The 26756-nt window shown below is 46.7% G+C and overlaps 1 protein-coding gene across 9 annotated transcripts in view; it reads right to left on the bottom strand.

Moving 5' to 3' along the window:
* The window catches only part of NMNAT3 (nicotinamide nucleotide adenylyltransferase 3), a 110085-nt gene that overhangs the window by 50762 nt on the left and 32567 nt on the right, over positions 1-26756 (bottom strand). For 4 of the 9 annotated variants that reach the window (XM_053929757.2, XM_053929758.2, XM_053929756.2 and 1 more), the window contains exons 2-3: positions 15778-15908; positions 11477-11622 (exon numbers count right to left, since the gene is read on the bottom strand). In XM_053929757.2, coding sequence (XP_053785732.1) covers positions 11477-11622; positions 15778-15809 — 178 coding nt within the window. In that variant the 5' untranslated portion in view covers positions 15810-15908. Of the gene's footprint in view, positions 1-11476; positions 11627-15777; positions 15909-16124; positions 16323-26756 lie in introns of those variants that run through there. The other 5 variants (XM_024565934.4, XM_045199844.2, XM_045199841.3 and 2 more) reach the window with 4 other exon arrangements.

The following is a 26756-nucleotide window of genomic DNA, read 5'->3' as shown; positions in this document are numbered from 1 at the left end:
AACAGACTATATGTAAAAACATTTTGTAAAATGTAAAGGAGCTGTTCAAATGTAATGTTCTTACTATTATTTTGGCTTCATGTGATAAATGCTATTTTAAAAAATATATAAGAAATTTGTTTAGCTATTTAGCTATTGTTCAGTTAATGATTTCAACAGAATTTTTGGCTTCCTTTGTAATTTTACACTTTATTTTAACTTTTCATCGAGATAATTTTAGACCTACGGTTGCAGAGCCCTCGACAAACACAGCAAGGAGAGTTCCCATAACTCTTCACTTGGTTTCTGCTAATGCGGGTTATCTGCCACGTACAGTGGTCTGCACCGGAAATGAGCAGTCGCTACTCTGCTGCCCCCCGGTGGCCTTTGCTGGCCTAGGGTCCAGTCCAGCATCTCGCGTGGTGCGGTGACTGTCCTGCGCCCTCTAATCGGGGACAGTTCTTCAGTCTTTCACAACCTTTTCATGTTAGAGAAGTTATTTTGTAGAATGTCCCCAAATTTGGTTGTCTGATGTTTTCTCACAATTGATCAGATTGAACTTTTATGCACCTTAGGCAGAAACACCTCTTAAATGCTGCTGGGCCCTTCTCAGCGCATCCCATGCTGGGGTACACGATGCTGATTTGTCTTGGTTCTGGTGACACGGACTCTCATACCTGGTTGCTCCGGTGCCCGCCAGATCTCTCTACTGTGAAGTTGCTATTTCTCCCCTGTGTGTTTGTAATTAATAAATTATCTATGGGAAAATACTTTGAAACTGCAAATATCTTGTTTCCCATCATACTTCTGCCACTAATTTAACATCCACTGATGACTCTGGTGTGTAAAAATCATCACTATGCTGTTTGCCAAATGGTGATTTTCTATTTCCAACATTCCTTCCATGGTATTCAGTGAGAATTCCACTGTGAGGAAGAACTGTCCTTTCTCTTGCACTTATTTATTCATTCAGTCATTTACTTTTATCAATATGGACAAACGGATATTTATTTTATTCTGTGGAGTACAATCCATTATCATTTATTTTGTTCCTTAAATTATCCCTGATTTGCCCAATGGATGCTTCTTTAAATTGGCTCCTATGTCTTTTCGACATGCTCCTACCATTTACTAAGCTCATCCTTGCTCCCTGGCACCACAAGATTTTCAGGCTCGTCAGGTACTCCCCGCCACCCCCCACCCCAGCCAAATCAACCATTTCTCCAGAAAGCCCTGGTTTCTTTTATTGGAAAATGGCATTTAAAAACCAAGAGGGCTAGTTGTGCTCATTTCTACTGGGGTTCTGTGATTTCTAGGCACCTCTTAGAAGGCAGAGATGGAAAATTATGAATTACATTATACATACAGTCATGGATGTATATGTACACATATTACATTATACACATGCAGGTGTACATACACCTTTCCGTATTTATTCCCATAGCTATCCATCTGCACATATATTAAAAACCACACTGAAACCTCCGGTTCTAATCCAACACCATGGAGTTAATTCCAGCCTCCCCTCCTTCCCTTACTTGTCACTCCTTCCTTCCACAATGCCAGACCTGGCTCTGCCATCCACAGAGATTTACCCATTTGCTTGCTGCTTTTATTTTCAAAAGGTAGTTTCAAGTGCTCACCCACACTCCTGTGGAAAGCAAATTTTCTAACTAGAGAGCGGGCTTAACGTACACGTCTTATGGTCTTTACTCCTGCGGTATCCAGTCACAACGCTGTTTGTTTTCCACGTTGCCGAGGTTGGTTCTTTTCTTCCCCACTGCCTTCAGTGTGGCTATGTATTCACTTGTAATAGAGTTAAGCTCTCTTGCTACTGTTTGTGTTTCACCTTGGGTTCCCTTCACATCCTGGCTTAATTACACGTCTGGCTTTGGGGATACGTGATTCCACAGTTCTAAGAGTCAGACTATAGAAAGAGATACACTCAGAGTAGGGGCTCTCCTCTCACTCTAGCTTCTACCCTCTTTATTCCCATCCCCTATTCTTTCTGCTGTTCCTATCCTTCCCCTAGAAGTAACCAATCTTACTAGTTTATAAAACCTATTCTTAAATGATTTTGTTCTCTTAAGATTTATTTTCCCTATAATCATCAGTAAGTCATAAATCTCCCCAAGGTCTAAGTCTTTCTCTAAAACTTCACCTTCAGAAATATTTATACTGACACATCTTTTCAATTTGTTTTCACCAATGCCCATTGTGCTGTTGGGAGTGTTACCTCACTGACTGTTCTATCTGGTGTTGGTCTGGGTTTTCTGAATGCTCGCTGCATGAGTTCGCTTTACAATCTGCTTAAAAAGATGCCAAATGCTGGTGCATAACTCTGAATGATCTTTGCTTCCCATTTGGAAGACAGAGATGGTTCCAAGTCCTGGTGTATTAACTCTGGAGCTGTCTCTTCAGGGAATGGGACGTTTGGCCTGGCTGGTTGTTGAGGCCGCAGTGGCAGGCAGAGACGACTCGCAGAGACAGACAGGACTGTCTGCTCAGAGATGGGGTTCCCTACAGCAGGATAACAGGAGTTCTGGCTTTGCCTTCCGAGAGACCAAGGCTTTGTCTCTTACTGGCTAGGGAGACCTCACGCAAAACACACCGCCTCTCCAGGCCTCAAGTTTGCTCGTGTCTGTGCGATGGGAACATGAATACTTGACATGACTCTATTTGACAACCTCTGGCGTGGCAGCGGTCCGGTGGGGGCCAGTCACTTCCTCACGTCACCCTTTCATCCTGACATTGATCAGCTATGTCGTTTCAATTTGTTTTGTATTTTTAATCAAACCTTTTATTCTGAGATAATTATAGAGATATGTGCAGTTGTAAGAGAGAATACAGCTGTGTCCCTTGTGCCCTTTGCCCAGTACCCCCCAGTGGTAACATGTGGCGGTGTTATACTGTGATGGCACAACCAGGCCTCCGAGACTGACACCACCCACCAATCTCATTCCGGTTTCACATGCACTCCCGAGTGTGCGTGTTCAGTTCCTCGAGATTCCATCGCACCCGCAGGTTTCCAGTCTCTGCCGCCACAGCAGAGCCACGCAACACTTGGCTCACTGCAAAGACCCTCAGGTTGAACTTTTATAACCACGCCCACTTCCCTCCTGTTTCCGCCCCTCCCCCCTCCCTCCCCGACCCATGGCAAGCACTACTCTGCTCTCATTTACATAATTTTATTATTGCAAGAATGTTATGTAAAAATCATACAGTATGGAAACTTTTAGGATTGGCTTCTTTTTTACTCAGCATTATTTCCTGGAGATTCATCAAAGTCGTCAGTTGTAGTTGGTTTCTTTTTATTACTGAGTCAGGTTCTATGGTTTGGACGAATCACAGTTTAACTATTCAGCCCTTGGAGGGCATCTGGATTACTTTCAGTTTTTAGTCATTACAACTGAAGCTGTAATGAACATTTTGCACAGGTTTCTGTGTGAACGTAAGTTCTCATTTCTCTGGGGTAAATGCCCAAGAGTATAATTGCTGGGTCAGATGCGGTTTTATTTTACATATTTAGTTTTACAAGGAACTGCCAAACTGTTTCCTGGAGCGGTTGTGCCATTTTATGCTCCCACCCACAATTATGAGCAGCCCAGTTTCTCCGCATCCTTTCCAGCATCCAGTGTTGTCACTGTTTTTTACTTTAGTCATTTTAATAGGTAAGTAGTGACACCTGCTTGTGGCTTAAAGTTGCACGTCCGCAATGGCAAGTGTTGTTAAGTATCTTTTCATGTACCTCTCTGCCATCTGTATATCCTCTTCGGCAAAATGCCTCTTGGTGTCTTTTTCCTCTTTTCTAATTGAACAGTTTGCGTTTTCATTAAGTTTTGAGATTTCTTTATATATTCTAGATATTAGTTCTTTGTTGGACACATGGCTTGCAACTTCAGCTCTTTTTGAGAAATGAGACAAAGTAAAACTAAATCATCAACACATTAAACAAAAAGCCTTGATTTTTTTATTTGTACCTTTGGCTGGGGGAAAGGAGAAAAGGGGAGAGGTGGGAGGCATCTTGCAGTTTATGGGGACATGAGTGAGTAATGGTTCCCATTCTCATAGCCCTGCATGTACGAGCAACAGTGATGCAGAATGAAAACTGGAACGCAGGGGTCGTGAAACGTCTGCGGGCCTCGATATGAAGGTCGCTCATCGGTTAAATGCTGCTGACCTCTAACCCGGCATTGTCAAATGTGGTGCAAAAGCAATGCCATGGAAACCGTCCCCTCAGAGACCTGTCCAGGGTCTGCTTCATCTAAGCCATATCCCAAGGTACACAGATGAGGACAACAAAAAAGGCTGATTGTTATTAAGTCAGAACAGTGCCTTCTTCTGAAAGAATTTGGACTGTTAACACTTGTGTAGCCAGAGACCTCTGAAGCCTCATATGATAAGGAAAAGCTTATCTTGGCTCCAAATACCATAATTGCTGGAGTAATCCAACATTCTTAAATCTGTCTCCTTCAGAAAAAAAAAAATTTTAAATTAGAAATGTGCAAATGAACACTTTTTCAGACCAGGCTGGATGGAGAACTGCCCATGAATATATATTAAAATCACTCTATCTGATTAATAAACGTTCATGTGAGCCTGACATTAAAGTAACATGCTGGGATTATATAATATTTACTCATGTTCTCCTGGTATCTCCTAAGGCCCAGAAGACCAAGAACTGGAGCTGTCACCGCCTTAAATAGAATATTACAGCTTAATTCCCCCTTATCTCAGATTACACAGCACTACCTGATCGCGATGCGTTCAATTCTCTCTATATTCACTGTATATTAGAGAATCAAAATTAAAACCACAGGGATAGCAACAGTCACATGAACCATATTGGACACTGATAAGATGTTTTTATGTAACACAGAAAACTGCTGATGTAAATGATGTTGCAATAAATATGCTTCCATTTAAAATGCAAGTTGCTGAGAGGAAAACCTGGGAGCCATAAAATGGATACCTCTCCCTTCCTCAAGGTTGTCTAAAGGAAAAAGAGGACAAAGCTTTCAACTGGGTTGTTATCTTTACGATGCAATTTAATCTGGGATGCCACACACACGTGGGGCAGGATCGTTAGGAAATAACATCATGAAGTATGAAGAAAGGGCTAAAGAAAACAGGAGACTCTGCGTGGTGCTTTCCTCACTCCCACGCACAGATATGAGATTACTATGTGAACCTGTCTGGTCATGGCCGTAGGACGGGAGCTGCTTCAAACCAGCACTGGGTCGGGGCCTGCTCAGGACGCAAGTGGAGAGGCCAGACGGGTACTGGATATGTCAGGTGGGCTAGACACTTCATGTGCATCATTTCATTTAAGCCTTCTTATAACCTTATAAGGTCAGGAGGTTTTATTCCCACGTCGCAGTTGAGGAAACAGGCTGGAGGGGTGAAGTAAATTGCTTAGATCATGGACTAGTGAGTGTATTTGACAAGAAGGTTAACTTCAAAGCTGGTGTTCCTTTTGTGACCCCAGGGCCACAGGGAGGGGGAGTGTATCTCCTCTACGGTTTGCTTTTCTGCGATCCTTTCTCTGATGGGTTGTGACATCCAAGGAAGAGCAGCGGGAATAGAGAATCCCAGTACCTAAGAGCTGAGCATGGCTGGGTGGGGTGTGTGTGCTGGCAGGCTGCCAGGCACAAGCCTCCCAATCCTGCCTAGGCTGGAACAAAGACTCTCAGAGAGCAGAGCAGATCTGCGCCCACTTTCTCTCCATGGGTCTACGAAACCAGTGCTATTCTCTCTGGAGGCATCTGTTGCGCTGGTCATAGAAAAGCATAAAGGATAGATTCTGGAGTACAGTTTGGGACCCTGAATTCAAACCACAGCAACATCAGGGAACGGACAGTTTCTGAGCACGTAGAAAAAGATGACTGTTCAGAGCTACAAGAGTTCACGGAGAATAAGTCATTTCCCTATTTGGCAGAGTTTCCAGATGAGCAGGCAAGTAACAGCCAGAACCTTATCCAGACATCTGACAAGGTTGCACAAGATCACCTTAGCAGTGAGGTGGGAAGCACACCCTGGGCCATGCTGCAGGCAGGAGCTGTCCGGGGCTGTGTACCTGCCCCACGGCCGAGTCCAGTTCCCCCGGTGAAGAGGGTGTGAACTCTGAGCCAGCAACCCAGGCACTGGATGAGGTTTGAGCTGTCCTGATACAGGTTGCTAAGCGCTTTCTAGCAGCTGCTTTTCCAGAGGTTCTCTGAGGGTCTGTGTGTCAAGATCTCACCTAATAGGAGTTACCTGGTGGCCACTTGGTTATAAAGACTTTCATTGAGTCCCTCTCACCTGAAGTCCACATTCCTTGCTTGGCCTTTCAGACTCTGGTCCGAGCCCCCACCACTCCCCTACTTTCTGCTGGTGCGCCCAGACGTTGCTCTCACCAACTCTGTCTGAGGGACTTGCCCGTTCAGGAGGCCTCGCAGAGGCCTGCTGCCTCCAAGCATGCCCTTTCCCTTCGTCCCCTGACCTTAGACAATGCTGCTTTAACCTAAAAAGTGCCTGATTATTCTTCTCCAGCTCAGTTCTCACATTTTCAGAAACATTTCCCCTGGATTCTCTGCCTTTGTCAACTTGCCTCACCATTCACAATGATAGCAAAGGGAACTTCCCCTTAGTGGCACATGTCACCTGAGTAACTTTTTCTCTCTAGGATTTGATTAATGCCTGTCTCCCTGCAACAGACTCAATATTTGTGTTCCCAAAATTTGTATGTTGAGACCCTACCCACGGTGTGATGGTATTAGGAAGCAGGGCCTCTGGGAGGTAAGTGGGCTTAGATGAAGTCCTAAGGATGAAGCTCTCATGAATGGGATTGGTGCCTTCTAAGAGTCGTGAGAAAACCTGCTTCCGGTCTCTGCCTGATTCCAAGTGTGAGGATTCAATAAGGAGTCAGCAGTCTGCAACCCGGAATTGAGTTCTCCCCAGAGCCTCATCATGCTGGCACCCCAACCCTGGGCTTCCAGTCTTCAGAACAATACAGATAAACTTCTGTTGTCTTTAAGTCACCCGGTCTACAGTATTTCTGTTACACTTTAGTGCCCTAGGTGACTAAGGCATACCTCCCCCCCATCCCGCCCCCCGCAGGAGCACAGACACCACTTTTGCTCCCATATTATGTCTGCACCTAGCAGAGTTCCCAGCTCAACAGGTAATTTGCTGAATGAATGGAGGCAACATGACATGGTGGTTATGAGCACAGAATCTGGGGCAAACTGTCTCTACTGCTTACTGGCTGTGTAACCTCAGGTAAGTTACTAAATCTCTGAGCCTCAGCCTCCCCATCTGAAAAATAGGGAGTAACAGCTCCCACCTCCCAGGATTGTTATGAAGGTTAAATGAGTTCGTGTAATGCATTTAGAACACTACCTAGCAAACAGTAAGGATGGTACAAGTTTGTTAGATACACAAAACAAACAGGTGCTGTGCTGTCATTAATAAATATTAATTAAGCCTGGCTGGTGTGGCTCAGTGGATTGAGTGCCGCCCTGCAAAGCAAAGGGTCACCGGTTTGATTCCCAGTCAGGGCACATACCTGGGTTGTAAGCCAGGTCCCCAGTAGGGGGTGTGCAAGAGAAAACCACACATTGATGTTCCTCTCCCTTTCTTTCTCCCTCCCTTCCCCTCTCTCTAAAAATAAATAAATAAAATCTTAAAAAAAATAAACATTAATTAAACCAGCAGAAAGTTTGATTTGAAAAATGAAATGCATGTAGACTGTTGCTAAAATATAGGCCAACAGCCAAATTATATTGACTAGAAATAATAAGCCGTTGATATAAAAGAAAACAGAATACAAATTGAATTCAACTTCCATTAGTAAGGTTGTGACTACATGTTGGGAAAACAATTGCTTACAATTGGGAATACATCCAATGTTTTCAGAGAAAATCAGGCTCGAATCCTGAGAGAGATGCTTTAGGTGTGTCTGATACGCTTGACTTGTCATATGCTGGGTTCAATCGTTTCTGCCCCAAACCAGCAGATCGAGAATAAAAATCCCAAATGAACTTCCGAAACCACCCACGACCACCACACATGTTCACCCATCAAGGCTTTGAGAACCCTCTCGGAGAGCGCCCGCCCGGTCAGCATGCAGGGCAAGGCAAGGGAGTGCCTCTGGTTAGAGGCCAGCACCGTGAAATACAGAAAACCCACAGACGCCACACATCCCCGCCGGCCCATCTTATTCCCATAGTCTTTCAGGTACAAGAGGGTAAAAAAAATAGCGTGTTCAACATTTTACCCTTTGAGCAGGTACGACTTTGTGAGTGTATTAATGAAAATCTACAGATCTAAGTTTTCACTTTAGGTAGTTAAAAGTTTTGATATATTATAGGGCTTCTGTCAGTTTAAGCTTTCATTGTTGTTCCAGGAGGAAAGGTATGAAACAAACGAAGGAAGGACAATTGCAGCTTGAAGAAGGGATGCTTAGGAAAAGGGAAAGAGTTCAAAATTAGAGCTACTGCAGCAAACTAGGAAGACACTATTAATTTCTATTTAAAGGTACTAAACAAATTGCCTTAGCTTGTTTAATTCAGTTTATATGCAATGCAATACAAAATAAAAATTATGAGTTTTTTTCTTAGTGAAAATACACCAACAGAAGGGAGATTTAGTTTTCTTCAAGAAAAAAGAAAGTCAGCTGTGGGGCCAGATTTTCATCCAGCCTTAACCGTGAGCTGATTCTGATTGAGAGAAATGGCTCTGTTTAAATATTTGTCCCTGGAGAGGGGGCGGGTTGGATTATAGCCTGGTGCACAGATCTGGGGCTGTGGGAGGCTGCCGTCAGCAACTGGGGCTGTGTGCAGGGGAGACACGATGCTTGACTATGCAGAGAAGGGAAATTCAGACCACATACCCCTCCTGGTGGCAAAAAAGTCCCCTTTTCCATGACCTGGTCCTCCCTATCTACCAGCCTCTTCTCTCCCCCATGTGCTGGAATGTGGCTCCCTCCACCTCCGTGCTTTACCTATTCCGCCTTCTCTGTGCATCCCCCCAAACTGTGCCTGCTTAAGTCTTTCACATTCCCCAAGCCTTGGGTGTCACCTCCAAGAAGTTTCCCGCTACTGCCAGGTGGGAGACATTCCTCCTTTGCACCTCGTGCCACAATCACCTGCTGCTGTGCATCTCTAGTCCCATGAAACTGTGCACTCCTTCAGGGCAGGGGATACAATTTAATCAACTCTATTTCCAGTAACAGTGCCTGGCCTGGGAAAGATGCAGTAAATATCTGTGCAATGTTGAAAGGTGCCAACCCAACATACAACATTCAAAGACACAGGCAGGAAAATTCATTGCGCACTTTCAAAATGACCAAGTACTTTCTGTAGAGGAATGACTAAGAATATAGGCAAAGAAGGTACTGGAGGTCATTTGTGACCAAGGCCCCTTTACCTACTAATACCCCAACAATAGAAATCATATGTAATAAAATGTTTATCCATGCATTCTGTGGTTACCATGACCTCTGGGGACCAGGAATACTCTCTGACACCTCACGGGGTCCTGCCAGAGTCCTACCATGTGGGTGAAGCAGAGTCTGCAAGAACCTCAAGCACCTGAAGTCCCCAACACAGTGTGTGCATGTAGCTGTCTGCGAGGCAGCACGTTCTAGAAAGCAGAGTACAGGCCCTGCCCTAAGAAAGCTCCCAGCAAAGACACTGCCCATAAAGCCACTTCTGATGAGTCAAAGTTGGCAGGAAAAGCTACTCAGGGGTTGAGTCCAGCAGATATTCACAGCAAGCCAAGCAGAAGCTATACACCCTGAAAGAACATTATTCTGCACACTATTTAAAAATACATAGGGAGTATGTTCCTTCTTTCCCCCTAAAAGAAATACTCTCTTTTCCCCCCAAATACTTGCTTTAGGATAAATTTTGTGAAGTGGAAGTGCTGGACCAAGGGCATACAATTTTTTCCTAAGAGAGAAAGACACTTTTCATTTTAATACAACAGAAATTATTGACCTTAAAAATTAAACAATAATTCTTTAATACCATCTAATATCTAGTCAGTGTTCAGACCTCCCCCACTCATGAATATCATTTTATGGTTGACTTGAATCAGGATTCAAATAAGGCCCATGCATGGTATTTGGTTTATGTCTCTTATATCTCTGTTTAATTGAACTGTTTCTAATTCCTCTCTCTTTCTTATTTGTTAAAGAAATTGGGTCATTTGTCCCACAGAATTTACGGTATCCCATTTTATATAGGACTGAAGCAACCTTGTGGAGTTTTTTTTTAATTTAGCATTTTTTATGGAGGTATAACTGGCATACAATAAACCATACATATTTAAAGGGTATAATGTGGTAAGTTTGACACACGAATACACCCGTGAAGCCAATACCACAATCAAGATAACGAACCTATCCATCACCCCACACTTTCCTTGGGCCGCTGTGTCATCCTTCCCCCTGCCCCGTGCTGCTCCCTGATGTCCCAACTACTAGTCTGTTTGCTGTCACTGCAGATTAGTTTGAAATTTCCAGAATTTATTTATCTATCTACCTGTTTATTTATTTTTATTGAATTTACTGGGGTGAGACATTGGTTAATGAAATTATATAGGCTTCAGGTAGAATTTCTAGAATTTTATATAAATGAAATACATACAGCGTGTACTCTTTTTAGGTCTGGCTTATTCTACTCAGAGTAGCGAGATGCACCTGTGCTTTGGGTTAAATCTTTTTTATTGCTGAGTACTACTCCACTGTAGGGATGCAGCGCCATCTGTTTGCAGTCACACGTTGACGGATGCTTGGACTGTTTCCAGGTTGGGGCTATTGCCATGGAAGCTGCTCTGCACTTTCCTGCACACATCTTTGCAGGAGCATATGCTTCAATTTCTCTCGGGCCAATAGGTATGGAGCAGCTGAATCATACGCTAGGTAAACACTTACCTTGGAAGAAATTGCCAAGCTGTCTTCCACAGCCATTGCACCACTCACATTTCTACCAGTAGTGTATGAGAATTCCATACAACTGAGTTTTGGGAGAGTTGAAAGTTTTACGTGGATTTTCAGCTGTGCAGGGGGTCAGTGACCCTAACCCCCACATTGTTCAAGGGTCAGCTGTAGAAAGTTTGCTTACCCACTGAAGAGTAGCAGAGGTTCTCAAGGGCACGTGCTACCTCTTCGCCTGTGTAGGTAAGTGCTGTCTGGGGGCGGCAGGAAGGACGCCCTCACCAAGACACAGGTTCTCTGAAGTGCTCAGAGTCTAGCATTCATGGGCAGCATGAGGTGGGCAGGGGTGCGGGGGAACCCGAGAAGGATTCCACTCTATGGCCAGGGATATGACTGGTACTTGTCACTTGGGTCAGGGCCGTTAGCCCTCAGAATATGATGGAAGAGATGTATGCCACCAGTTATGCTGTGAATGAATAACCAAGCAGCTTTAGTAATGGTGTTGATGACAGCAGCCGGCAAAGCCCCACGAGGCCCCGCCCACCAGTTCTTCCACTGGGTGTGGCCCCGGCTGACCTGTTTGGTGCAGGTGGTCTCTGGCCACCTCGAACAGGCGCAGGTGCATGTTGGTGATGGGGTTGAAGGAACCACAGGCCAGGAGCACCACAGGGATGCGGCTCTTCATCTTGTCAGGCACGTTCACACCTGGTGCAGTGGCCACTCTGCCTTATGGGGACAAAAACTCGTGTCAGGGAGTTGGCACCAAGACAACTGTTGAGATCAGTCTCTAAGCCTCACACAGGACATTACTTCTCACTTGTTAGATGACGGAGACAGTAATAACAACAATGATATTTATGAAGGGCTCGCCATGGGCCAAGAACTATGCTGGGCACTGCAACAAAGTATATGCCTGTCTCACCAAATCCTTTCGACAAACTGAATGGTTACTTATACGTCTCAGGGACCTTAGAAGCTGCAGGGCCAGGGCTGAAACCCCGGCAGCCTGACCTCAGAGACTGTGTTCTGCTTGTAAGCTCTGTACCCTCCCTGGTCTCTGAAGGGTCTCCTCAGGGTCAAAAGAGGTATGCAAGGCCCCAGATAATGTCATCTTTGATAGCCCAAGTAGAACTCAGGTCCCAGAGTAAACCAGTACATTAAAAAGACGTATTTTAAAGTAATTTATGACAACAATAAAAACTGTAAAACTCATGCAAAGATTCCTATATACCCTTTACCCAGATTCCCCAAATTTTAACATCTCACCACGCTTGCTTTATCTTTCTCTCCACATACACACACCTGTAGTTACCTACAAATTATTTTTTTCTGAAATGTTTGAAAGTCATAGACATAACACTTCTTTACCTCTAAATAGTATGTGTTTTCTAAGAACAAAGATATTTTTTATACACTGGTAGAGCAATGATTAAAATCAGGAAATTAATATTCTTACAGGGTTATTATCTAATTTACAAATCTTTTCTGATTTTACCCACTGTCCTTTACGCGGGGCCCAAACATTTTGAGAGGGCCTGGCCCACCCTCTTGTCTCTGTGCTCTGTGGCTCTTAGCCCCCGTGAGCTTACAGGAAAGCAGAAAGCAGCCTGGGCCCCAGGGCAGGCTGGCAGATGATCAAGATAATGAACCTATCCATCATCCCCGAACTTTCCTCACGGCCTCGGAGGTGCCGCCTCCAGGAGCCGTGGTGAGGAGCTACACTGCAGCCAGGCCTTGGAGGGACTCCCAGCTCTTCCTCTGACTGGCTGTGTGATGGAGGGCATATCACAGTCCCTCTCTGAGCTTCAGCTTTTCAACCTTCAAGATGGGGATAATATTACTTACTCTTACGTGGTTGTTGTGAGGGTAAATGAGCTACATATGGGAAGTGTCTGGTACATAAGGATTGTTTAATCAGTAATCACGGTGGCTGTGGTGATGATAAGGACAACGGTAAAAGAGATGCTGCTGCTGCTCCGTGGCCAGGGAGAGGAGAAGGAGAAAGGAAGGCAGTGCGCTTGTGGTTGGCAGCTTCCACAATGGCCCCCAGTGACCCCCGCCTGCCAGTATTCACCTGCTGTCCCCTCACCTTCAGGGTGGGCTGGACTTGTAACTTGCTTCTAATGAATAGAATACAGCAAAGGAGGGGAATTCCACTTCTGGGAGATGCTACAAAGAGACACAGGCTTCCTTCTGCTTTCTCACTTGCTCATTCTGAAAAAGTCAGCTGCCCTCTTGTGAGTTGCCTCACGGAGAGACCACGGGGTGAGGAGCTGAACCCTGACAATAACCGTGCAAGTGAACGAGGAAGCAGATCCTCCCCCAGCTGAGTCTTCAGATGAGACTGCAGCCCTGTGTCTTCTAAGAGACTCTGGGTCAGAAGACAGAGTTAAGCCACGTCTATATTTCTGACCTACAGAAACAATAAGATCGTAAGTGTGCATTGTTTTAACCTGCTAAGTTTGGGGGTAATTTGTTATGCAGCAATAGGTAACCAATACGGTGGCCAACAGGAGAGATGAATTCCCTTCCTTTCTCTTCCTCTTGCTGTGGTGGCCTTCGCTATAATTCTGCAGTTCCAGGGGTAACATGGAGAGTTACGTCACTGGAACCTGGGACCTTCGTTGAGTCTAAGGAAACTATTTTAATCTGGCCCCTGTTGTCTGCTTCTCTAGGCTTGTATCTAACCACTGCCTGCCTCTTACTTTATATTCTAGTAACAATGAACTTGTTAGTGGCTCCTTTGTGGGCTTCTCATGGCTTCCTGCCTCAATGCTGCTTCAGTTTCCTCCAACTGAAATACCTCCAGCATACCCCGATCTGTTAAGACCCAGCTCAGGTGGTCACATTATTTATAACTTCAAACACTTATCTGGACTGCCTGCTAGGTGCCTGTTATCATTAGGGATGCATTTGGCTGCAAGTCCTAGAAGCCTAACCTCAGTGGCTTAAACAAATAGAGGTTATTTGTTTTCCACATGATGAAAAGTCAGGATGTTGGCAGCTGCGAGCATCGGATCTCTTCCTAACCAATGACCTCAGCTTCTCCCTCATGCTCACAGGATCGCTGCTCTAGCCACAGCCATCATGAATGCAATCAAGGCAAGAGGAAGAATCCAGGTGCTATGCTAGGCTGGTTGTCCCTCTTACTGAAGAACACAAGAGCTTTTATGGATACCCCCTACCCCCACTGTTGATTTTGCTTCTGTCTCATTGGCCAGAACTAGGTCACGTGGCCATTCTAACGACAGGGGAGGCGAGAAAAGCAAGTATTTGGCTTTGCAGCCTCTCCAGTGGGAATCAGTGAGGTAAAGGGAGTTGGGAACAGGATTTCCACAGTATCTGCCAAAGAGTTGGAGATGCAACTGTCAGGGAGGGAGCTGACAGTGCAGAAGGCTGCTGAGATGGCTCTTCTCACACTCAGCTCGGGTTAGCTCATCTCTGACCTACCTGTAGCAATTCACATACCACATCTATTGGGAAAACCTGCTCTTGTGTCTTTCCTGCACACCAGACAGTAAGCTCCTGAAGAGCAGGAGCAGGGTTTTCTTCACCTCTGAGTCTCAGTCAGCTCCAAGCTCAGAGCCAGGCCAGAGTAGGGCTCCATGAACAATGAAAAGGTCCAGCCGGAGAGCAAACCCGAATCCTGGCGTGGGAAGGCCCAGCGCACCTCCTAATGTAGAGAACTGTTTGGGATGTACTCCAAGTTACATTGTGAAGATAAAAAACTCTCAACCTAGGTGGTTTGTGGTTTCTTCAGATTCCTTTTGAGGCAGCAGGAACACTCCTACTGTAGGAAAAAAAGGCAGTCTGCAAGCTGCTGCTGCTCGCTTCTTCCCAGGGAGGGTGGATGATTTAATGAGATATTTGCAGGGTGTGCTGAGCGATTCATAAGAGCAGCCTTGTGATAAGTGTTATCCGAAGAGGCTGGCTGTTTTTCACAACTATTATGAAGCCTTTCAAAATTCTATTTCACTTTGACAAAGTATAATTTTTAGGGCCATTAAAACATGTCACTGCAGCATTTCAGGTAACCTGGGGTTTTGATCCATTTTTCCAAAAGTTCCCAGAGACTGTAAATTAGAACATTTGTTTGAATAGTGGCATCAGTGGTAATGAAGTGTGCGGCTGGGAAGAAGAAAAAATGGCATTTAATAAGTGTCTTTACTTTCTTTGCTTGCCATGGGCACATGGGCCCGCCGCTCTAGCGGTGACTTGTCCTGTCTGGACAGCACCACAGGCTGGAGGAGGCAGTGGGCACGCAGCCGCAGGCTCAGGAACGAGGCCGTCCACCTGCATCGTCTGCATACTCTAACTTGCTTCAACCACACACTCTCCCAAGCTCAGACCTAGAAAAATACCAGAATAGGGGTCCACCAGGAGAATAAGCCAGGCTCTGATTTGAATGCAAGTCTCATTGGACACATGAGGCCAGAAGAATCCCGTAAAAGTGACTCATCTGCTCTATCATCTAATAATACCTAGCAAGGCGACGCAAGCGTGGGAGACTTTTGCTATTGGGAAAGACTTCTTATCAATAAGCATTTAATGGAGGTCCACAGAGTGAGCACTAATTGCTATTGAAGGGCTTAACAAGTTGAAAAGGCAGCAGATAGCCTTCTTGGAACTCATCATGAAAGTGGAGACCAGGCAAACAGTCCCACCTGGGGCCCCAGCGCCGTCTCCAGTGCCCGGCTTCCCACTTTATGTCGCCCAGCCCGCACTGCATCCGCTCCCCACAACACGGGGCTTCCTTCCTCCTTGCTTCTGCAACAAGCGCTGTTCCAAGCACCTGAAACGCCCCCCTCAGCCCTGCTGTCAGGGTTTTCTCCTTGGGGTCTTTCTCAATGCCCTCCTCCCCTGTCATGCTAATGTACCTGTTACACATTTGATCGCTTCCTGCCTTCATCAACCACAGAACCGTCACTGCTTTGTTTCCTTGTCACTCTTCCCCAAGCAGAAGAATTCCTGCAGGGTGGTTTCTCCTTCCTGGAGGTCCCCTCAACTCCTGCATGGTGCATAGCACAGCACACAGGGGCTCAGGAAATGTGTGGAATGAAGGAGGGAATGACTGTCCCCGACCACGCACTGTTCCTTTCAGACGACTTCCTTCTTTCTCTGGTTTTGTCCCCAACAGTCAGTAGACAGGGCCTTCCAGAGATATAATATGACCTTTCTGGCTTCCTGGAGGAACTTAAGACCACTCCCCAGTACCCCACCCCACCTGACTCAGACAGAAGTCACATAAGCCATTCCTGCCCTGTTGTGCCGTCTTCAACGCCAGGATCCCACCAACAGGAACATTCTGGTCTCCTGCACAGGAACGCCAAGGTCACCCCTCTGCCCTGGAGAACAGGAGTGCTGACGGGCTGCCACTTGCCAGGCAAAGGGACTTTGCAGATGTGATTAAAGTAAGGATCCTGAAACGGAGAGGTTATCCTGGATCATCCAGGTGGCCCGATTTCATCACGAGGGTCCTAATAAGAGGGAGGCAGGAGAGTGAGATAGACTAAGAGGCAAGGACCAAAGCGGCGCTCAGAAAGGAGAGAGGATGCTATGCTGCTGGCTTTGACCGTGGAGGAAGGGGCCCTGAGCCACGCAGTGCAAGCGGCCTCCACACAGGGAGCTGGCGAGGAAAGAGACTCTCCCCTAGCACCTTCAGAAGGTACACAGCCCTGATGACACCTGGACTGCAGACTTCTGAAAGAAGAACAGAACCGTAAAATGAAATTGTGCTGTTTTAAGCCAATAGTTTGTGGCGATTTGTTACAGCAGCCACAGAAAAGTAACACGCTCACCTATTTAGGTGCTGGCTCTCTGAAGTGACCTGTGAGTGAGGGCAGGAAAGGCGCAGGAGTTGAGCTGATGAAGAGGCTATTAAAGGGTGTGTCGGGCACCGGGACCAGCGCTGTAAACGTCCAGAAACCACCACCAAAGGTGCATCATGAACTGAAAGCATGTCGATGTGGCCACATATGGGTATGAGCTAATGTGTGGGTGGCCCAAGATGAATCCGCAAGAATCATGCAGGGCCCCAAGGGGTCTGTGGAGGATTTCATTCTTTGGACAATGAGAAGCCTCTGGAGGATTTTAGTTCACAGGCCGGCACTCAACCCACTGAGCCACACCAGCCAGGGCTTAGCCTCTGGAGGATTTTAAACAGGGGTGTGACCTCATATTTCTATTTTGGAAAGAGCTCTCTAGTGCTCCCACGGTGGCGCATCAGCAAGCTCCAGGATGGCTACCGCCAGGACCCCTCTGCCTGGTGAAGGTCAGGTTACCCCAGCTTCCCAGAGGCTGGTCTTCCCTGTTCCAACATTTTACCTCAATCACCAGGTAATGTGATGCTGGCTGATGCCCCACATGTACTAAATTCTAACTAAGCACGAGCCCCTCGGCCCATTTGTCACAGGCCGTTGCAGAGACACAGAGGAAAGGCAAGCTGGGAAGGTTAAGTGCCCGTCACTGTAGATGTAATGTGCTAATGTTCATAGCTTGGGAGGCAGTCAATTCACCTTGTGTTGAGTGCCTGGAACAGGACCAGGCCCGTGCAAGTGGTGGAAAACCTCCTTGTTTATTATAGACATAAAGCAGATGGCTTCAGGCAGAATGGAAATGGATTCTACAAACATCTTTCATTACACAGACCTCCTGGCTGGACTCCTAATCTTAAAGAAAACAAGAGACACGATAGGTGCAGGATGGGGCAAATGTAGGTTTACAGTTGCGAGTGTGTGAAAAGTTTTTTCTTGTACTACTACATATTAATTATTGTGCTACTTTCCATACAAACAACTGTAAACCTACTTTTGCTACACCCTGTATCGATGGGGTTGACAAGCCCATTTTTCAGAACCCGGTAAAATCATTTCCATCTGTGCAAGTGTGTCAACTTCACCAAGGCAATCAACCTTCACGTGAACTCTGGGTGCTTTTTCTATTCAACTCTGTTGGTTTCACCCACTGTTGCTATGGGCACACAGTGCTGCTAAGAACAAAAGCAAAGCGAGCCTATTTTGTCGGTGTGAGGATCCTCTGCCAGCCAACCCTTGGAGGAAACAAACATGCCAATTAAGCCCTCGTCCCAATTATGAGACTCCCAGGAAAGCGGGCCAGTCTGGCTCTTCAGTTTTGAGAACTTTCAAAAGATTGGAAGGAGCCAAGGAATGAATTGAGGTCTCTTGCAACCTATCCTCAGGAGCTGGGACTAATTTCGGTAGCTGCAGGAAGGTGGAGCTGAGTGACAGCTACCTGGTTTACAGAGTGGCAGGCTGAGCACTGTGCTAAAAACTATACACATCGACGCTGATTCTTTCAACACACCTGGAAGGGAAGGGTTTGTGACTGCATTCTGGCGAAGAGACCCAGCCTCAGTGAGCCACAAAGGAAATGGAGATAAATCCCACAGGTCCTAGGGCCGTCATGTAGGTTATCGAAACTGACCCACCAGGCACAGCACCTGGCCCACAGGGGGTGCTTCGGAAAACTTTTAGCTTTCATTATGTTTAAAACAGAATTCACCATCCTCAGGGCATCTGCTGTTGCATGCTTGTTCGCCTTGTTCAAAAAAGGCCCTGCAATTTTTATATTCACCCATGATAAAAACCTAGCAGCCCTTAGGAACCCGTCAGCACCCCCCCCCCCACACACACACCTGCCAGCAGCTTGCGCAGGGAGATGTACCACAGAACAGGGCTCTCGAGAGGGCCGCTCCCACGGCCCACTGCTGTGGTCACCCATCTAGCTCCCACCATAACTCAGCTCTAAGCATCACTGCAACTGAGTTAAGAGTCAATACTGGGAAACAGAGGAATGAGGAGTTTAATGTCATTCCGGTAGAAATAACACCTGATAATGAAGAAGAACTATGTCCCAAATCACAGCTGACTTGCCAACCTGGAACAAAGAAGGCACAGAAGAGTGGGTAGAAGGTGTGAAGTGCCTGGGATCTGCTGTGAGGAGTGCGAAGTAGTAGATAATTGAAATAAAAAAACAACCAGCCACTGTGCTAGTTAGTGCCTTAGAGGGACAGGAGCAAGTAAAACCTGGTGCCTGTCCTCAGGATTATAATCTAGCAGGGAGAACAAGTATCTAGGACCTAACACAGGGCAGAGTCTGCTGGAAACTTCCCAATATCCATTGTCCCTTCCTCTGCAGTAACAGAATCCCTGTCTTTAGCCGGCATATAGCTATACTCCCCAGTCTCTGCAACAGGGTGAGGCCATGCATGTAAGGTTTGGCCAGTAAGCTATGCACGGCTTTCTCCTCTTCTCACTTCTGTTTTCTAGGACGTGATGGCTGGAGTATGGCAGCTCTATTGCATCCTGAGGACTAGCTCCAGGTTTGACAGAGAATAAGCCAAGAGAAAGCCAGTACCCTGATGACCCTGAAGCTGCCATACCAGCCCCAGGTGGCCTACCTCTGGATTTCCGTTACCTGAGAAGGAAGTGATCTATTTTTCTGTTATAGCAGCTAAGCCTAATTTTTCTGATATACTGAGACCTAATGAATGTTCATTGAATTAGTATACAAAGAAATGAAAAGGTGTGTAAACTTTTGGAAGTTTCTTTTGCCCCAGTTAAAACTATTTTATATTTAGAAACTCAAAATGGATATTGTTTGAAAGGGAATATACACCTAAGGGGAAAAAGTCTACCATAACTTAATTTTTTATATAAATTTTTCATGGGAGGAAAAATCCTTACTCAGGGCTCCAGCAGGCCGAAACGCGCAGCAGCAAATCTGGTTTTACGTAGATCACAAAAGCCAGACTCTGTCCCATCTCCTTCCCCCCAAACAGATTCATTATGGGGCACTACCGCACTCTGCTTTGAGTGGGCATTTGCCATATGGCTTGGCAGTTTAACGGTTTTCTGATACTTGACAAAAATAAAGCACAGCCATTTTGCAAGGAGTTTGAGTTCCTAGATGGGTCTTTTCCAAATAACAGCTGTGCTTCAAAATTGAGTTACTCAATTTGCAATTTGTGGACACAATACTCAAACATTTACAAGTGAGCAAAACCGCAAATCACTTGGGCTATTTCCAGCCATCAGAGTTTATGAAGTTTTTAGCAGTGTTATGAGCGTGCAGCTGTCAACAAGCTCAAGTCACTGTTTCTGAACCACCAGGCCCGGCAGGCAGCAGTGACATCCTACTTAGCAGCATGCCACGTAGAGCCGACCACAAGCCCTCGGGAGAAAAAGAACATGAGGGAGAAAAATAAACCGTATCGCCAAGCCCACAGACTAAAATCCCATGCCTTTCTCTCTACTCCCTACCACACTTGTGTAGATGGTATCGAAATCTATAGCTCAAGTCCTGACCTTGCTTATGGGCCCCTACAGGTCCACCTGGCACTAGCTTGGTAATAAGCCAGACAGACAGGAATTCGAAGTCAACTGGCACTTCCTGAGTGACCTTGACTAAGTATATCAGTCAGGAGAAGATAGGTGAGGTGCATTGACAAGCAACCCCCCGCCCCCGAATATTGGTAGCTTTAAATAATAAAGGTTCATTTCATATTCTTGTATTGTATTTGTATTGTATTTGCTAACTCACTGAGGTTGGGTGGGGTTTTTGGAAGTGACATGTGCCAATTTAAGGCCAAGCCTTTACTCCTGGTGAGGGACCTTCCAGAGCCCTCTTTTGCTCTGCTACAGTGACAGACTGTATCCCAGGTAGTTAGTGCTCCATCGACTTGAGTCCTGGGTTAAGGGACAAATATAACACAGAGCAGAGCCCCCCAGACGGCATGGAATGGGTGGCTCCTTCCAGACGGCTCTGGAAGGTCCCTCACCAGGAGTAAAGGCTTGGCCTTAAATTGGCACATGTCACTTCCAAAAACCCCACCCAACCTCAGTGAGTTAGCAGATACAATTGTACTCTGTGTTCCACAGGTGGAGAGCCAGGAATATGTGGCGGACAGCCCCCTGCCCACTGCAGTGAATTACCCAACCACGCTGAGCCCATGACCCGTATGAAAACAGAGATACAGTAAGTCTTCCCTTAGTGTTGTTGTTAAGTTCTGCAACTTTAGGCAAAACTATGTATAACAAAACCAATGTTACTATGGTCTCACTGATATAAACAAGAGTTAATTTCCTATGGCATCTCATTAATGTTACGACAAGATGATGTTATTCAAGGACCGCTATAATTACACATACCTCCTTGGCCTGTCGCAAAGGTTATCAAAGTTGACCCACGAGAACAGCACTGGACCCATTGGAGGTTCTCCAGACATATTAGCTCTTTTTCTTTCCGTGTGTTCAAAACAGAATTCACCATCCCCCATACTTGCTCCCAGCTACCTGTACCCCTTTTCTGAGAACAATTCCACTGTTTCTAGTCACCCAGGACCCAAACCTACCAGTTAGCTACGACATCTCTTCATCATGTGCCCCCAGCACGGTCAGCCTCGAAGTACGGCCTATGTTCCCTACATAAGGTCATCACCTTCCACCACTAGGAGACCTACCCCACTATAGGACTTCGTCACCTGCTTGTATCAGTTAGGGTGTTTTGGGTTCTTTTTTTTAAATTGCAAATGAGAGACTCGAGTTCTGGTTATCTTACTGCTCCTCCCCACCAAAGGCAAAGCAATGAAGGAGCATGGGGTTACCAGAAGGCTACCAGGCCACCACAGAGAATAAAGGAAGAGCTGAACATGAGCTCTCAGGGCGGACCAGGGACAGGGCAGTGCCATGGTCTCAGCCTGGACAGGGTCTCAGGGTACAGACATGGAACTGGAGCTCACACACCAGTGGCCAATGCTGTTCCTGGAGAGGGGAAATGGTTGTGGGCTGGAGAGCCGGCCTCCACCCCCTGCAGTAATGGCTTCCATACTGGATACAAGAAACTCTGAATCACACTCTCCCACCAATCTGGTCCCAATCTGCTAAACAGATTAACCAGTTCTACAGTTTGGACTCAATCACTCAAAGTAATGAGATCAATTACTGAGTGTTTACCAGGTGCCAAGCACTATATAAAATCTGGGCCTTTATGCCAAGCCAACAATAAAGTTTTTAGTAATTTGTTCTCCACTGGCATGCATGGCTAGGCCACGTCCTTCACCTGGCGTCAGGGGGATTTGGGCCTCACTTTACCTCTCCTGATTGTTTCCTGACCACCCCCTCTTCCCACAGGTGCTCCACGTCCTCACCAAGCGCAGACCACCTGCCATTCTCTGACATGTCCTCTCAGTCTTCCTGCTCCTTGGGCCTCTGTTTATGCCATTTCCTGGAGCTAGAATGGTCTCTTCCAGGACAACCCTCCCACAGAACTTCCCCTGGTAGCCCGCCGGGAAGTCAATGCTCCTTCCTCTGGCCTCATAGAGATGACACTGTCTATACTGTGGCTCCCCCAACACCCCTGCCTACCAGACTTTAAACCCCTGAGGGCAGGCACCACATGGGATCCAACGCAGAGTGGAAAGTCTTCTTTGGGGAACAAGGGAAAAGGGAAAAATAGATCAAAATGAGAGCCAGAGAGCACTGGTCATTTCCCACTACGGTCTTGGCTGAGCAAGTAGATGCAATCGAGGAGGAACTATCCCCCGGAATACAATGGGAGAACCCCAGGCTTGTCCCCCCTCACATTCCCCTTCTTGCTTCCACTGTCTCCTGATCTGCCCAGTTTGCTTTACCCCATGTAAGTTTCAGTCTCCCAATCTGGGGTGTCAGCTACCTTTTGGACTTGAATTTTGTGCTCTCACTATAAATTTTGTCTGCTGCCTTGGCGGGGTCTCATCCTGGGATCCTGGTTCCTGATTCCCACCTCCGAGGCACCATTTGACTCTTCTGTCCTCTCCCTCTTTCTGCCCAAGCCTAATCCAGGGTCCATGCGCAGGACCTGCTCCCGTTCAGCAGTGGGCAACGAGCCACACTTAGTGCTTGGAAAGCAGTCCCACACCCTCTACAGCCCTGGGGGCTTCCCTATTGGCAACTAAATGCAGAACAGTTCATAATGACGACAGGCGATGGCATGATGGCCCATCTAGTGCTCAAATCACAGAACTGGCAGCCATCTGGGCTCGTCCCCCTCCCTTGCCTTGACAGCCTGTCAGTTCCACCTCTGCACCATCTTCACTATCCATCTCTCTCTCTCTCAAACTCCATAATGGGGTGCATTATTTCTCAATTGGACCTGAGTACACTCTTAACCTGTCTCCTGCCTCCCCTCCTCTGATCCGACCCCTGCTCAGCAGCTCAAGGAACCTTCAACACGCACATCTGACTCCCTGCTTAATCCCCTGCTACCCAGTCAGATCCTGGATAATGTTGACCCTCAGCGCGGCACCCATTTCCCCTCATGATCTGGTCCCGACCTGTTTCACAAGCCTCATCACTTATTTCCCAATCTCCTCCCAGGTCTGCTCTACCAAATTGCTTTACATTTTCACTCTAATCTCTGCGGACTGGAGTTTAGGATCAGCCCTAAAATCCAATATAAAAATTCTAACAAAGAAGGCAACTTTGTTTAGCTTGTTTGCTTGTTTTTCACTAAAAAAGAAAACAAGTTGCCATGCTATCAAGTTCCTCAAGACAACAGGAAGATGACCAGGAGATCCCCAAACACCTGGGAAGGTGGGCAGCTGGCCAGGCTCTCCACGAAGGCAGAATAGACCAGTGGAGGCCCAGGGAACCACAGCAGGAAAGAGGCAGCAAGAGTCCTGCCGTTCAAGGATAGGTGTTCACTTGAGGATTTCGCTGGGCACAAGATAATCAAGTCTGGGGAAATCCTTCCCCACCTCATGTAATGTCATCTCCTCCAGAAACTGTGAGGAAGCAGCCATCTTCCTCCTTCACTGAGCTACAGCTGCAGACTGCTGTGGTCAGGAGCAGACAGCTGCAAAGCTGGGCCGTGATCTATGAAGTCCAGGCTTGGGATGGTGACTAACTAAAATTTTTAACTAAGTTCATCCAAAATATATTTCACAGCGTGTATGATCGCTACTGTGTTGGCCAGAGATGAGATCCAAATGGTGAGAAGTTCAGAGAAACAACTTCAGTCCCTATGATTCTTAAATAGACCAAACGCATTTTGTTTCTACCCTCAGTTACCACCAGAATCACTATCAGGACTGGCAGAACATGCCTTGTCCGTGTCCTCACTAAAGCTCATGCATAGGCTAACATTTCTCATGCACACAGGATACATGCACTCCAACAGTGAAGGGTAAGGAGCACTTCTGGCCTTGAACTGAGGTTGCCTGTGCTTGTACATGGGCTACCTCTGTAATGGAAAAAGGTTGGTGTTTACAAGCCCTATGACTTTGAACAAGCCCTCCAGTCCTCTACAGAATGAGGATAACCCAATACTCATCCATGGGGGTGCCATGAAGATATACTAAAGAGACCTGTTAGGACCCATACCTCCTACATAGCTTCAAGAGGAAACTTTTCATCAGAGTTAGAAAATAGGATTCACATGTGCCAACCCTGTAGAAAGCTACCACTGTCCCTGACAGAGTCTACCTGCTCCTGCAAGAGCAGGTCAAATGAAGCCACTGTTTGTCCGAGGACAACCAGCTCTGCACGGTATGGAATCAGAGGTGCAACGGAGCCAGTGCAGCAGCTCCCTGGGGCCTGAGGGGCTGGGGCAGCCCAAGGAGCCCAACATATCTCAGAGTGGGTCACACACCACCCTCCAGCAGACCTGCACCAGGCTCCCTCCCACGGAGTCAGGATTTGTTGACTTTTTTTGCTATGTGTAAGTTTAAAAACCAACAAAGAGGTTAGTTTGCCTCTGATTTCTGAAGTACTAATGTATTTATCTGGTACTCTGGCTGATGGCTCTTCTTACAGACCATTTTAATACATGGTGATCTATGGGTGTGCATGCCACAGCACAGGGCTCCTGGGAGCTGGGGAAGAGAGGGTGCCCAGAGGTGCAGGCCACGGGTCCTGACTCCAGGGGAACAGGCATACCCTGGGGTCTCAACGCCAACGAGCAGAGCCAGCATCCCGCCGGGCCAGAGGAACTAGAGAGCACCTCAAGCCCAGAGCTGGGGGCAAAGCCAGATACAGACACCTGGAGGTATCAGCTCCAAAGTGAAGTCAGTGAAGCATTATTCCACAGGGCTCAAGCTCAAGTGAATTCTCTCTCCTGCATGTGCTGGCCTCACTAAATAAAATAAAAATTTAAGTGTAAAAGAAAAAGCAGCTATTTAATGCAGCTATCCAAAAGGAAACTATTTAAGCTCACTGTCTTCCACAAGTGATGCTCCAGAGGGAGTGTGATATGTCAGAGAATCTGCTGGTCCTTCCTGAAGCACAGCAGTTCCCCTTCCTCCTTGCTAACAGACCCAGATATTGCCAGCTTCAGGGACAAGGGGCACAGTTTCATGTGGAAACCATAGCACCACACCGCCCCCTTGCCCTGATTGGTCAGGGGTGGGCATGGGACCCAGTCCTAGCCAATGAGATGTAAGAGAAAGTGTCTGGAGGCCTCTGGGAATGATTTCCCCACCCGATGAAAGAGCAATGATCAGGCAGCCTTTTTTCTGTCCCTACCTGCCCTGGACTCTGTGGTAGATGGGTGCCAGAGCCCTCCTGTCTCCATGAAGGGAAGGCCTAAGAACGGCAGGGATGAAGGGCAATCCAAAGGTTTGGTCTTATTAAGTCACTGCATTAACCTCATACTACCTCTCTCTAGACTTCATTATGTGAGCTGCTAAAGTATCTCCATTGCTGCAAGTACTGCTGGTCAGGTATCTGGTTACTTGTGGCCCAAAGCATCCCAGCAAATGCATCTCCGGAGGCCATGGTTCTTGCCTTCTCCCGATAGTGTGTGCATTCCCCAGGCCAAGTTTGAGTCCAGTGGATAAAGTCAGGTACCTTCTGCACAACGTGGTCCCTAAAGTCCAGGCGGCCACTTCGTCTGGGATGCAGCTGAAGAGAGACTGTGCCTGTGCTTGAGGAAATCCTGCTGTGGGGGACCTAGGGAGGGGTGGTACGTTGAACCCCAATGTGGAACTGCACTGGGACTTTTGCAGGGACTATTTTGAACAAACATGATTTTTGGTTGACACTGAGTTTAGAACCTAATCTCAGGGAAAGCTGCCTTCTAAGTCTTAACAAACCCCTCTCAACTGCATTCACTGTGCCCTCGGGCACTGCAGGGACCCTTCTGAGGGCAGCTTTGTAAATATTTGGTGGGACTGTGTTCACAATCTACGCTCCCCAGGAGGACACTCTCCTTGCTCCAGCTCCCCACAGGCAGGGACAGCTGCGCCTTTCCTGCTTCAGCGCTGACTGCCTGTCTATCTGTGCCTCAGGCCCAACATAGCCTGGTGGCTCAAGGGAGCCTCCACACATCAATCAGCAAATCATCCCTGCCCTTGCTCCCACTGGTCCTTCTTCTTAGAATGCCCTTTCTCCCCATTTCTACCTATTAAACTTTGTTTCCCTGGCACTTAGCACATATTAGGTCAACATAAAAGGTCTTAACTCAGTGACAACAAAAACGAGTAACAATTAAAAAACAGGCAAAGGACCTGAATAGACATTTCTCCAAAGAAGATACACAAATGGTTTTAGTATGTGAAAAGATGATCAACATCATTAATCATTAGGGGAATGCAAATCAAAATGACAATAAGATGTCACTCACACCCATGAGGATGGCCACTATAAAAAACAGAGAAAACAAGAAGTGTTAGACAAGGATGAGAGAAACAGGACCCCTTGCTCACTGGGGGTGGGGGTGTAAAATGGTAAAGAGGTTACGGAAAACAGTATTGTGGTTCCTCAAACAATTAAAAATAGAATTATCATATGATCTAGCAATTCTCCTTCTAGATATGTGCCTAAAAGTATTGAAGGCAGGGTCTTAAAGAGATATTTGTACA

This window comes from Desmodus rotundus, chromosome 8 (assembly GCF_022682495.2).
Source record: "Desmodus rotundus isolate HL8 chromosome 8, HLdesRot8A.1, whole genome shotgun sequence".
Taxonomy (NCBI): domain Eukaryota; kingdom Metazoa; phylum Chordata; class Mammalia; order Chiroptera; family Phyllostomidae; genus Desmodus; species Desmodus rotundus.
The sequence above is the reverse complement of the archived record's forward strand: the minus strand, read 5'-3'. Positions and strand labels throughout refer to the sequence as shown.